Here is a 14,416-nt window from a genome sequence, read left to right as displayed (position 1 = left end):
CTACAGCCCAGCCCATGCAGCAGTATATGAATGACTAACCTCGTACTGTGGAGGGATTATCTCAGTTGTTCTCCTGGCTGAAGTTTGGTCCTTTTACAGCATCCTGCCATGCGATTACATTTGTTCCTGACCACCGAGAACACTCACGTTAACTTTTATCGAGTGGAAAAAAAGTTAGCTTGTTTATATTATGCTAACATAGCTGTGTCACTAGCGGCCACAAAGCACATCATTATATACCAGCTAGCCCAACTTCAGTAACCGTACAAACATCACTGCTGTTTAGTTTTCTGTCTTCATTTATGCTGGAAGTGATAACAGAGCTGTGTGTTTGAATTTGTTTCCAAAACCCCGCAGTCAGGGCATGCTATATTGTATTTAGATAGAAGCTAGCGAGCTAACTTCCTGCTAACTTCTATCTCTGTTAAATGTCATAAATTCCGTTTTCATGGATGCCTGGATGTTAAACTCAATTGTTACACCTGGTAGAGCAGAACGCTGAACATTTTATTAAAGATGAAAGACTTTAGACAGTTTTTCAACTCTCAGTAATGCCATAGTGATCGTTTGATATATGGACCTGCAGCGGAGTTTAGGCCCAGACACGGCTAGTGACGTCAGACTTAACGACCGGATAATAATAAGTAGAACTGACAATGAAATTAAACTGAAAACTAAAATAAAAAATAAAAGTACTGAAAACATGGATGAAACAGAAGCGCTGCTTACAAAGCAAGAAGTTTGACATTAGGCAAATTTATTTTTTAATAAGACCTTTCATAACTCAGTCAACCGACAACGCCAACTCCACAAATGCTAATATTATCAGATGTCGGGTTATTAAAAATATAAACAGAATTTCTATTTCTATGTAAATTTTGTCTCACTGTGTAATGTTTAACGTCCTCGAGCCGTCAAAACCAGCAGAAACAAACCTGAGAGGGAGACACACGGGTTCAAGTCGTCGTTTGAGTTTCTCATTCTTGTCACAGATGAGAGAAGAATAATTAAGAATAATTATTGTGTCTTAACCATTAAAAAGGTGGAAGTAAAATGATTTTTAAGCACAGACTTTCAGTCAGGTTACGTCTCTGTTATTAGCAAAGCTTTCATTGTGGAGCGGTTTTCAACCACAGAAGAAGTAAGAAGTAATAACTGACTTTATTTGGATCTCCTCGTGGTATTATTGCAGGAATACAAACATCACATACGTGTGTGTGTGTGTGTGTGTGGTCTTGTGAAATTTCTGTCAGGTTTCCTGCAGAAGCTTCCAGCAGCAGCAGCAAAGCAGCCAATCAGAGTGTGACAGACGAGTGTGAGCGTGACCATCTGTACGTGGACTGATGCCGAAACACACACACAGAAAACACAGACCGTGTCATGTCTTTAAACCATGGACTAAAAAATGAGATGAGTCACGTGTTGTTGTAACTTCGTCAGAGTGTAAACTACAAACAGAAACACGCATGAAATGATTCCCAGCAACGTGAGAAGCAAAGCAGCTGGAACGCTGACAGATCCCAGATCAGTCAGCAAAGTCAGGTACTCGTGTTTACTGGTTAGAACTGGGGACGTTTCTGACTCCAGGATAAAAACACGTACAGCATTCCCAAACTACTCAACTAGAGTTAAAGTCGGAAAAACTATAAATTAAATCAATCAATAAAAATATGCTGAAAATAATGATTCATATAAATATGCACCGACTGAAACTTTGTAAATCACGGTTTGCTTATTTTCCGTCCGATTTCAGCATGGGTTAAAATATTAAAAACAGACATGTCCTACTTTGTCCGGTTCCGTCTAAATGTAACGGAACAAGTTCCCATGGCTTTTCGACACATCCCACAACGGCTGATGAACGTGCCGGGATCCTTTCACAACTGACTCTCAAAGTAAGGTCTGCAGATTGTTGCATCCCATCGACTCATACTGCCAACAACCCTTGATGGGTGAAGATGGCTCATAAAGGTCGCTCCACTGATGCTGTTTGAATGGAACAACCAAAAAGGTTGAGGAAGTACAGGAGCTACCTATTCAGCAAAAGCTTGGGTTTCTGCGGTTTGCTGGCACTGACATCAGATGTTATGGTGTGAATCACCGTTATAAACATTTAGCCAACAAAAGAGCCCAACTTTGCCCGTTCAAAGCTTAAGAAGGATCCCGATGTATTATGGAAATGCAGCACACAGATTTTTCAGGAAGGACTGGATTTCTCTTGAAAGTGTCTTCCAGGAGAGCCACATCCCTCCACATCCAAACATTAAAACTCGTAGCTGGGTTTCAGGATTGGGATATTTACCAGACGGCGACACTGTAAATTAACTAAAACTTGTCGAGGTTTTGATCCTGTTAAAAGCAGTGGGCAGGAAGTTTAACTGCTGGACCGGAGTTCTTAAAAAGCCAAGTTCCTGTTGCTAAAAATAATCTCCACACCAGTGTAGCTGGACTGAAGATCACTCTGCACCTCTGTCCTGTTTCCAAGCATCAACATGCACAGACAATGCAGAAAAGCAGCACTTTTACAATGTCCTCTCCCCTTTTTTGGTGACTGTTTCTTCCCCACAATAACAGGAGTGCTGTGGGTGAAAATGGCGTGACATTATGTGAGTCTGCGGCCTCACTTTCAGCTCTGTGAGACTGTAACACTGACTGTGAAGAAGACGATGCCCTGACAGGGATAATGGATGAAGTCTGTTTTTGGAGTTTGCTTTCAGATGCAAAAAATAAATTAAAGTGGACCCTTATTTCCTCTCATTGGTCTCCTGCTACAGTGGACATTCATATATAATGATGTCAGGGTATGAACACTAATCCATGTGAGACAAAGCTCAGGCTGCAGATACTCTAAACACTCAGTTTATTACAGTTTTTTCTACTGTTGGATCCGTATGATGTCATAAAAAGAGGATACACCTAATATAGTCAGCTCAGAGGCAGAAACTCCACCCACCTTATGGTCAAACTTTGAGGCAGCCAATCGGAACAAAGCTGTCTTAAAGGAGGAGCTAAAAGTCGTTGTTTCATAGAAAGAACAAACTGAGATTATTTTGAGCTGGAAATGTGGAGTTTAGACAGATTTATAAAAAGAGTATACAGGAGAAAGAAAATAGATGGGGAATAAAATTAGGTTATTTTTCATTCATGAGCACTGTAAAACTTTGTGGTGTGTTTTAATGTCTGATTAAACTTTAAATTCATGGATCGGCTCCTCAGAGATCTGCAGCAGATTTACTAAAGAGGTGGACACGGCGAAGGCTGAATGGAAACAAGGCGTTTTTGAGCGTCTCACAGGTGTTTTTGAGGATGAAAACTGAACACCAAACAAACATGGTTCAAACAGAGAAAGCAGTGCTGAGCAGCTCTGCACATGCGTGTAAAAGCTGCGTTTGTTCCAGGAGAAAAACCTCCAGATGAGCCGTTTGGTTGTTTTGCCTCTGTCTGGTCCCTCTGTGTTTTATTAGCCGTGGAGTAAACATGATTACAGCCTCTCATCCCTCAAGTTTATATTTTATTTTTTGCTAATTGCTTCATAATAGAAGCATAATGCCCTACATTCATTAACTAAGGCTGAAAATTAAGTGTCGGCGTCACATCTGCTCCCGAGCCCTTGGTGTCTATAAATACGTGTGAACCGCGGCGCCCAGCTCTCTCAGTTATTACTATACAATTTCCATTATCTGATATTACTGCTCCGATAAAGCACTATAATCACTGAGTGGGGAATTAAAAAAATTAGCACAGAGCTGCAGAGCAGGAGTGCTGCTCGGGTCTATTTGTAGCAGCGTGGAGGTGTTTTTTTCCCCCATCGCAGTCACCTCCAACAAAAGGTGAAAATTGCACCCAGAGTGGGGAACAGCTCAGAGGGGGGTGAAGGTGTAGATTCACCCCATCCTCTTCTCTTTGTCTCCACTGCCAGATTTGGCTCATCCCCTACAATCCACAGCTGTACCATCTGAGCTGGTTTCTGTTTGCTAGAAATGATGGGGGGGTTTCAGGGGCCCTCAGAGGCCTCCAGGGAGCCATGAGTGGCTGATATCCAGCAGTGAAACGAAGCCGAGCTAATCAACATGTGTTAACGCTGCTGTTAGACAAGAAACGCGAAGACAAACTGTGAGTCTAAAGGCTCCTTTAGGAAGTGTTTGTGTCCATTTGCTGTTGTGTAGCTACTGTTCCAGTGCTGGAGGTCAATATGAAACATGATAAATAATAAATAATCAGTGTAAGTTATTCAAACTCTGATATACACTCAGTGTCATGTGCCTTTTTTCTGCTGCTGGCTCTTTATGATGTCATACAGAGAGATCTTTACTTTGCATTGCACACACAGAGCTCTGCAACATCACCGATCACTTCCCTCAGGTATCCGATCCATCAGATAACAATATATTTAAACCATAATGTAAGTATTGGATTTTGCAGGAACTGTTTGTTAGCTGCAGGTCAGAAATCCCTCGTAGACCTTTCCACTCCAGCGGGTTGGCTCTTATTTTCAAATCAGAGAACTGCAGCAAGAGCAGTTTTAAATCCAGTGAGCTAAACTGGAAATGATCAAAATTACAGAATAGTACTTAAGTAAATTTCCTTAATTAACATTGCGGGCACACACTTCTGTGCTTGTACAGGATTTTTCCGGGAGCGTTGGTTTCTTACACCACCAAAAAGGCACCAAAGTTAATGACTTAATGTATCATTAATTCATTCATTTTTCAAAATAAAACAGTCAAAAAGAATAACACACACATCCCATTAAGATTTTTTGTTTTGTCCATTGGACACAAGTGCTGTAACCCGGAAGTGACTTTTACTGCTGAAAAAAAAAAGAAAAACAAAAGTTTAAACTGTGAATATGACTGAACAGTGGTTTAATACCAGCCAGAAGACAAATAGATGGGTTGAAACAGAAAGTTTATTTCTGAAATGTAAAATCAGCATACAGTGACCCTAACACTCCTACAAGCGTCCATTTTGACCAAAGTCTTCCCTAAAAAGAAAACAAAAAAACAAAATACATGAAGGAATGACTCAATTTCAGCAGGACAATAAAAACACTTTCACTTCACTGACTGATGAGTTTTTATTCCATCTTTACCTCCATCATGGGTAAAAAGCTAAAAATCAGTCCTGTGACGCTCACATGATGCAGGAGTAACGGACACTCGTGACGCCCGGAGAAGCGTGCGGCGCTCTCTGCATGTATTTGCACGGCCCCGAGCTGAGTCTAAAAGCTAAAAAACAGGCTGCAGGTCTGCGTTCACGCCGTGCCAGCAGGTACCAGGAAGAGCAGAAAAACACGAGTCCTGAACTGGATCTGTCTCCGTCCAGACTGCTGAGGTCAGAGGTCAGATGCCGACAAACCATCTTCGCATCGTTCATTATTAATTATTGTTACTAAAACAGCAGTTTTCATGTGGAGATGTACCTCAAAGAGTAAATTAAACATTTGTTTGGACGCTCCAGCTGCAGATTTATCCGTAAAAGAGTCAGAAACAGGAACCACTGTCCTCAAACCGGCTGCCCGCTATCCCAGAAGACACCAGGGCGTCTGGTTCTGGTCGCATTCCAGTTTGGTGTTGATGACAGTGCATGGGGCGCCGCTGATGGTCAGCTCCTGTCGGGACTCCACCTCATAACGGAGGTTAGTCAGACCCCCCTCCGGATCCACCTTAAACTGCTCCTACAGGGAGAAGGAACAAGAGGAGGAGGAGGGGGAGGAGATTGTTTTGAGTTTAAAAAAGTCCAAAACCTCAGGTTTACAACAAAATCTAAAAAATTAACTTTGTCACAAATCACATAATTGCTCAGGTACACGAGACAGCAGTTGAGGGGTGCAGCAGTGACATGAAACGATGTGTGAACATGTTGGCGTTCGACAAGGGAGCACGAAGAGAACCGAGGAGGTGGCGGGATGTAAAAAGGAAGGCAAAAGGGGGCGTGAAGCAAGCAGCAGCCTCCTGCATCACCTTCAACCACCTCCAGCTGCTTCTTCTACACACATGGAAGCTTCTCCAGCACGTTGACTACGCTCCTAACGTCTGCTGGAGCCACCTAAATCCTTAACTAGCCAATCAGCACGCATTAGTGTAATGCTAACATTTTATGGTTTTAGATTAAAATTACACTGCTGAAACATTTTTACGACAACGTTTTCTGTCACCCTTCTCTCTTTCAGCTCCTCATCTTTTAGTCTTAGACTCTTTTAAAGGAGCTTTGCATGATTCACAGTTCAGAATAATCCTAATCCTTCTTTATCTGATATTTCTTTCAAGCTTCTGAGTCTGAAAAGTAGGTGGGAGGAGTTTAGGCTCCTGAGACGACCGTATTAGGGATATCCCCTCTCTATAACATCATACAGACCCAACTGTTGAAAAAAAAACAAAAAAAAAAAAACCAGTAAACTGAGTGTAAGGAGCATCTGCAGTCTGAGCTTTTGGCTCTCGGGGGTTACCGTTCACACACTTAGCTCATTATTACAGACTTCATGTTTATTATAAACCTCCACCACGATGTGTGACAGGTACTAAGAAAAAGTACAACAGGTCCAGTTAAGTTATTGACTAAAATAAAGTCAAAGAGTATTTTTGTTTTCTGGAGTTCATCTCAGGGAATCAATGACCCGCAGCTGACAAGTCATGCAGACGAGTGAAGGTAAAGAGATGCGACTTTATCACTTTATAAGCTGACGTGAAATTATTTGATGAATTTTAGTTTCTGCTGCCTCGATGAAGACAAGCTGGATTTTTTAAAAATCTCCCGCTCGTGCTTTTCTGCAGCAGGTGGATTCTCGTACCTGCTTCTGAGCAGCGACTCGTTTCTGGTCCCTCTTCCTCCAGGCTGGGTCGTGGACGTGCAGGAAAGTTTTATATCCTGTGGTGATGCCGCTCGGTCTGAACAGCTGCAGAGAAAAAAAACAGCAGGAGCCCATAAGAGTACACCCTCTGGACTTTCATCACAAAGATTCACTTTGATGTATTACAAGTTGTATTCCCGAGTTCACCAAAGCCATGCCCTTTAACAAGAACTCGCTTCCTCACACATCATCATCGTCAGACTAAAGTAAAACCGCCTGGAAATGGCAAAATCACAACAAAAAGCACCTCTTAAATTCAAATTGATGGAACTTCCTGTTGGATCCAACAGGAAGCCTTTTTGTAACATCTGTGAACTTCTTCTTTAAAAACAATGATGAACGCCATGTGGCGGATATGAGGACCAGGCTGTTTGTTGTCTTTTTGTTCCGGCGGTTTTCTTTTTGGTTTTGTTACCTGTAACTCTGCTTTTCTCAACCGTCTGTAGAACTCATCATCCTCTCTGCCCCAACCCCAGAACCGGTTTGACATCCCGTTACACTGCAGGGAAACACAGGGGGGGTAAAAGTTCATGTTCTGCATCAGAGCCAAAGAATTAGCTTCATTTAAAATTTGAAAGCTGCAGAGCAACAATAAAAACACCATCGATGATGTTATTTTAAACTATAGAACATAAATCTGCTGATATAACCATAGCCAAGATCACAGACAGTTAAATGACTCCACCTGGTGGACAATTTGAGTAACTGCACCCCCACTCTGGTCTATCCATCCATTCACTTCCGCTTATACTTTTCAGGGTCTATATATATATATATATACACGCACAAATCTTTTAACCTCACAGGGACAAAATGTATTCCCTCCTCAGATTTCCCCCAATGCAAAGAGCAGTAAAGAGAGACGTTCAGCAGAGGTATCTCATATAGCTCAATGCTCTGACACTTATATTGGCTTTATTGTCTTAAACAATACTAAAATGCAGGTGAGTGTCTCTCCAGACACTCTTCTTAATGTGCCACAGCGACCCTCGCAGCCCTGGGAGATCCTTTGAAAATGTGTGAAAGCCGGCGTGGCGAGGCTCAGTACCATGTAGTAATGCTTCTTGGTAAGCAGCAGGATTCCTCCTACGTAGGTTTTGTAATGGTAGAGGGGGTGAAGCTCCGGCGAGGCCACGTGGAACGGCCCTTTCTCTGGGAAGCCGTAATCTAGAGCGTCGTTCAGGGGCAGCAGGTCCACATCGTGCATGGCCAGGTAGTCGGTGTCGTTACCGCTCTCTGTGTAGCCCACGTTGATCAGAGATGCCCGATTAAATCTGAAAGAACAGGTAAGAAATCCACATTATCGTAATTTCTCTGTTTGTTGCAATGACAAGTTTTAAATTATCCTTCTATTTAAAATCTCTGGCTGAGCAGGAAAATTCTCTTTGTTTTTTGTTTTTCCTAAATGTGGCGTCCCTCATGGATCCATTTTAGGTCCTTTTATTTTCACCATCGTTAACCCTCGGCTCCAGGTCTTTCACAAAAACAACTTTAATTATAACTTTTTATGCAGTCGATACTCCATTTTATCTACCAGCTGCTAGACCTGCAAACCTCTGATATCGGTCAGATGAACTCTGACCCTTGATGATGAAACCTTTTTTTCAACAAAATGACAACAAAACTGGAGTTAACCAGTGTTTAAACCAGCACAGCTGTCGAGGTGGACTTCTTTACATCCTTTAACCACAAACACCCACCTGGTGACATCATACATGAACATCCAGCTGCACTGTAGGCCACAGAGGTAACGCAGAGCGACAGAGCACAGGTAAATACGTACAGGTAAGCTAAAGGAAGGCGAGACAACCCACTCTTGTTTCAGAGTGTGAAAAAATGTGCTCAGCGAAACGCTGACAATATTCGACCCGATCTGGAACAAGAAGGCGACCATTCGCTTTAACAACATGCTGGATTGAAGCGGATGATCATGTGACCCACCAAGCTCTCGTCCTAAAGATCTGCTACCTACTGCTGAAGGTTGTCTTCAGGACGTGTGTGTAAATTATCAGTAATCACAGCAGAGTATATACTGTGTATACACACACACACACACACACACACACACACACACACACAATTTCCTATTAATTACTTGGCTGTTTGTTGTCATCATAGTTACTTCTGAACATTAAAGTTTGAATGTTTTAGAAATTATTACAAATGTAAAACTAGTTTTAAGTAACCGTCTCCTCACTTCTTATTATTTAATAATCCATCTGTACATGAACAGATTAAAGTGGGATGTAAAAACTGCTTTTAGCCACTGTGCCAAGTTAGCTGAGCCAATGACGTCACTGCTCTATAACATGTTGAGAACTAACGTGTTAACAAAGCTGAAACCATCGTCTCCTCTGAGATTTAACTGATCACAGGAAGTGATATTTATTAAAAAGATGATAAACAGTCATTTGCATTGCAGTTTCCTGTCACTACATTCACTACATTACAAAGTACAGATTATAGCAGCGTGGCTAAAACCTTCGGGTGTTGACTTTCTCTAACTGAATGTATGTTTCATCTTTCTGACTTAAACACACACAGATCCAGAAATATTTCTCATTTCCCACATTTTCCCACCTCTGTAAATGCAGCATTTTCTTGAAAAGTGGCCATCAAAGTGAGCAACAGCAAACCGGTTCTGATCCCTGGGCCACCTGTTTGACATATTTTCTTCTGTGGTTGGAGAGGATGCCTCACCTGTAGTGATCCACCTGGTTGATGATGAGGATCTTGTGGCGGATCTTATTCTTGTTGAGGAACGCGTGAATGAAGGGAACGAACACCAGCAGCTCCTCAAAGCGCTCTCTGAAGGGAACTACGATGGCCAGTTTGTGAGGCCCCCAAGACGGGTTGTCCACCACGGACGCCTGACCGCTGGCCGGGCAGGGTGGCGCCGGCTGTTGGGGCATGCATCGTTCTCCGTGCGTCACAGACATGTCGCCTGAACAGCTGAGCTGCAGCCAGAGCAGAGAGACGAGGACCAGCACCATGCACAGCCCGAACAGCTTGTAGACGGTGCATTTACCGGACAGGTACCTGATGCACAGAAGAAGTGGAGTGGTCAGAGATTGGCTGTGTTCAGATTAAGGCTCATTTACAGGTGCAAAGAAATGATTTCACTTTATTTAACAACATAAAATTGCAACTCTGGAAACCACTGACTCAGGCCTCGACATGAGCTGTTAAACATGTCTGAAAAGGTTTTAAAACCTGAGAATCCTACTGCCTGTGGTCAGTGAACACAACAAACCAGTACACTGATATTAGAGGGCGAACACATGAAATGACCAGCAGCATCCCAGCAGGGGCGTGGCTACCAGCGACTGTGGAAAGTCGATGATTTTAGGTGATGAAATAAAGCGACCACTGGTGGCACAAAGTAGGAGGCCAAGTGACAACCAGGCAGAGCGAAGGACACCGCTGACTGAGATGACTGTGCAGTGTCAGAGGGTTACCTAGGCAACTGTAGTCAGAAAAGTCCACTAGCAACAAACCATCACCAGGTGATGAACATTGAGCTAATCTATTATTGTTTATTTTGTCATGCACTCTTCACATTTCCTCGCGGACAATTTCTGAAGCCTCAGCGTTGGCGTTTTTCATCGCCACCATCTTGTTTTCTTGAAGTGACCATATTTGGAGGAATGGGTGGAGTCATGAAGTAATGCTAGAATTCAGCCTTGTTCACTAATCTGTGTGTAGAAATGTTTTTTGACCCTGCAGCACACGCTACATTCCTGCGGGACTCGTTTAAGTAAACCGGTTTACCTCCAGGGACCTCGAGGAGGAAGCTAAGAAGTTAAATCACTGAGGCAAAAAAAAAAAAAAAAAACAAGAAGAAAAGAAAAAGAAGAAACTGAAGTGAAAGTAAATTTAAAATGTTTTCTTTGGGTTTATTTGATCCTGTTCTGTTTTTGGCCCTGATGGTTTGAATCCCACCCTCTATTACTTCCCGTCTGTGGTGATATCAGCATTTTCTTGCTGTTACATCATGTCTGTGTGCTCACATCGATATCAGCGCTCCAACAAAACACTTTATACTTCCTCTTTCATCTAAAGTTTATATCTTCTGTTGGTGAAAACGTTCCTGTCTTTGTGCTTCTTTCTTAAATATAAAAATAAAGTTATTGTTACTACTGTCACCACTTTTCACAGCTCTCTGGGCTCAGTAAAGACTACCATGCCACACCCAAATATCTCTGAATCTGTTAGTCTGAAAGAAATTGGCTTTATTTAAGGTACTGAAAATGTGTTAACACTGCAGAAAAGCACCTGATTTTCTGTTTCAGACCTGAATGCACACATGCTGCACTTTTTGTTTCAAAGAACATTTCTTTAAATCACGATTAGTCGACAAGCTGCTGAACATAAAAGCTGTGACTCAAATATTCAAAGCATGCAGAGAAATCAGTAAAACGAAGAAACAAGGAGGCAACAGCACGAGTTCCCAAACTGTGTCTCAAACAGAAAACTCACCATGCTGCTGTGCATGTTGACACTCTGGGGTGGCAACTTTGGACATTTTTACAGTGAATCGGACAAAAACAGTTAACATGCTTAAACAATGCATGGGGAATTTCCTTAAAGATAACCTGGTGTGATGCAAAAGTCATTAATGGAGAAGAAATGTGCAAAGACTTAAAGCTGCTGTGACAAATCTGTCGCCATAAAGGAGATGATGATGATGATGATGATGATGATGATTCGGGTCGAGTCCTGAGGGGCAGCCTCTTAAATGATTTTGTGAATACTAAAATGAACACAGAGGAAATCTCCTTATTCTTTAGTCTTAATTTTAATTCTGACGAATCTCTGATGGATGTGTTTACCCTCTAAAAGACAAAGAGTCAAAAAGTCCACCACCTCTGTCCTACGCTCTCCATACAATAATAATGAAAACTAATCCGGAAATTTGAAAACTAGAGTAACTCTGGGCTACAAATTAAGTTTAAGATGTGAGGATGACAAACTGGGGAAAGATAAAGGAAGAAAGACTCCCTGACAGAATCACTTTAAGCACCTCTGGATGTCCCTGAACCACAGTTTGGGAACCGCTGGTGGAAACAACAAGGCTGAAGTTTTACTCACTTCTCCTGCTGCCCGGGAGCTTTAGATGGATCACTTCTTCAAAGCCGAGAAAGAATATTAATGAGGTTCCTGGTGATTTCCCATCACTTCTTTTACATTTAATTTTAATACCACACAAACAAGCTAAAGACATTTTTCAAAGAAGAAATTTAAAATCAATGAATTCACATGAGTTCCTCCCTTCAGTGTAACAGTAACACCCAGAAATAAAACCCATAAAACAGGCTGTTAAACTCAAAGAGCCACGTTTGTTTGTTTTTTATAAAAAACAAAACCAACAACATTTTTTTAAACAGCGTGACTTTTATTGAGGCATTTTCCCCTGCATATGTCCCCATTTTTACTGGAAAGTTGGCGGTCTTTTCTTTTGTCAATTTGCCAGTTTTTCCCCGTAAATGTGCTGTATTTTCTGCTGTATATTTTTTTACGAGTAAATCTGACATTTGTTGAAAAAAATTATTTATCTTTTCTTGAATATATGCAATTTGTTTCCGTATGGGCAAGGTTTCCTTGTAAATTTGACAGTTTCTCTAGTTTTCCCTCTGAAATCTGTTCTTCTGTATAGTTACTTTTTAATTGTTCTTTTTAATCGTAAATTTACGGCTTAGATTATTTCAGTGAATTTAACCTCTCTGTGATATATTTGAACCTTCAGTGAGTCTGACATTCGGCTGTAGCAAACTTACTGAAACTAAATCAAAGCATGAAAATAAGAAAGAGAAAGGAAAAACAAACTTCATGCTCTCCTCTCACCTCCTGTCCTCTTTGAAGTAGAGCACGGGTTTCCTCCTGGATGAATACATCATGTTGCCGGACTCGCTGTAAAGTCGGACCAGCTTCTCTCCTCTCCTTCTTGTTGTTATAAATTATAGCTTGGTTATTTCAGGCTTTTCTCCTCCATCTTTCCTCATTTGTAAGTGTTGACGGAAACCAGACTGTGCTCCATGCCGGCCCTCGGCTCTGTGCCCCGGTCTGCTGCCGCCGTACAGCTGCTTAACATCTGCTCAGATTTAAATCCTCCTCCGGTCTGTTAGCTTCCGCAGCTAACTGTACACGTAGCATCAGCGGTTCGCTCACATCGCCGCTCCGGGTCCAAACTCAGCTCCTCCCGGCTATAACCTGGGCTTTACCGACTGTCACCGAGCCTATGCGTGTGTTTGCTAAATTTTTATTTCTGTTAAAACAAAAATGTAACACGACAGGCTCCGATTGGAAGCATATTTCAGCGTTTTTACCCGCTGAAAGAACACCAAGCTGACTGTACTGTGGTCCAACCTCTATACGAGTCCGATGGGGAACAGCGGCGAGTATAAGCATAGGTTCCTATGGTTTTTGTCTCATTAAAGGAGCAGCACACCCGCAGGGAGACCTGCTGTGAGTTTAGTGACTGAACAAAAACATATCCCTGTTTTACTGCCACCTGTGCTACAGATTATTAATATTGCTGTTGTTAACACAGAATATGACACGCTGTTTTGCTGTAAAGTAACAACAGATGTTCTTCAGATGTGAGCTGTGTGAAGTTCCCTCCTGCTTCAAACGCTCCACCATCATCCCTGTTCCCAAGAAACCCACCATCACAGGACTGAATGACTACAGACCTGTCGCCTTGACGTCTGTGGTCATGAAATCCTTCGAACGACTGGTGTTAGCCCATCTGAAAGACATTACAGGCCACCAGCTGGACCCTCTGCAGTTTGCCTACCGGGCAAACAGGTCAGTAGATGATGCAGTGAACATGGGGCTGCATTACATCCTGCAACACCTTGACCGCCCGGGAACTTATGCCAGGGTCCTGTTTGTGGACTTTAGTTCGGCTTTTAACACCATTGTGCCTGAACTTCTTTCCTCCAAACTCTCCCAGCTCAGCGCGTCACCAGCTACCTGTCAGTGGATCACCAGCTTCCTGACAGACAGAAAGCAACAAGTGAGGCTGGGGGAGATCACCTCTGAAACCCGGTCCCTCAGTATTGGTGCCCCTCAAGGATGTGTCCTCTCACCACTACTGTTCTCCCTCTACACTAACGACTGCACCTCCAAGAACTCGGCTGTCAAACTCCTAAAGTTTGCAGATGACACCACTGTCATTGGCCTCATTCAAGATGGTGATGAGTCTGCATACCGGCAGGAAGTTGAGCGGCTGGTACTCTGGTGCAGTCAGCACAATCTGGAGCTGAACACTCTTAAGACTGTAGAGATGACAGTGGACTTCAGGAGACATCCCTCAACTCTGCTCCCCCTCACCATATCAGAAAGCCCTGTGTCAACTGTGAAGACCTTCAAGTTCCTGGGTACAACCATCTCCCAGGACCTGAAGTGGGAGACCAACATCAACTCCATCCTCAAAAAGACCCAGCAGAGGATGTACTTCCTGAGACAACTGGGGAAGTACAGTCTTCCACAGGAGCTGCTGATCCAGTTCTACACTGCGGTCATTGAGTCTGTCCTGTGCTCCTCCATCACAGTCTGGTATGG

The 14,416-nt window shown here is 42.6% G+C and overlaps 1 protein-coding gene across 1 annotated transcript; it reads right to left on the bottom strand.

Annotated features, from left to right (window-relative positions):
* Window positions 1–4,835: 4,835 nt before the first annotated feature.
* Window positions 4,836–13,235, bottom strand: b4galt7 (xylosylprotein beta 1,4-galactosyltransferase, polypeptide 7 (galactosyltransferase I)). Its single transcript, XM_040043170.1, has 6 exons — window positions 12,695–13,235; window positions 9,551–9,889; window positions 7,899–8,124; window positions 7,266–7,349; window positions 6,791–6,895; window positions 4,836–5,677 (listed from the first exon to the last, which is right to left on the bottom strand). The coding sequence occupies exons 1-6, from the start codon at window positions 12,745–12,747 to the stop codon at window positions 5,522–5,524; spliced, it is 963 nt and encodes a 320-aa protein (XP_039899104.1). The 5' UTR covers window positions 12,748–13,235; the 3' UTR covers window positions 4,836–5,521.
* Between the last annotated feature and the right edge of the window lie 1,181 nt (window positions 13,236–14,416).

The sequence above is a fragment of the Simochromis diagramma genome, unplaced genomic scaffold, assembly GCF_900408965.1.
Source record: "Simochromis diagramma unplaced genomic scaffold, fSimDia1.1 OVJJ01000433.1, whole genome shotgun sequence".
Taxonomy (NCBI): Eukaryota; Metazoa; Chordata; class Actinopteri; order Cichliformes; family Cichlidae; genus Simochromis; species Simochromis diagramma.
This window is presented reverse-complemented; position numbering and strand designations above follow the sequence as displayed.

Coding starts and splice junctions, on each gene's coding strand:
- b4galt7 (XM_040043170.1), bottom strand. CDS start 12,747: ATGATGTATTCATCCAGGAGGAAACCCGTGCTCTACTTCAAAGAGGAC. Junction 8,125..9,550: donor AACCAGGTGGATCACTACAG/GTGAGGCATCCT, acceptor CTGTTCTTTCAG/ATTTAATCGGGCATCTCTGA. Junction 7,350..7,898: donor CCAAGAAGCATTACTACATG/GTACTGAGCCTC, acceptor GTTTCCCTGCAG/TGTAACGGGATGTCAAACCG.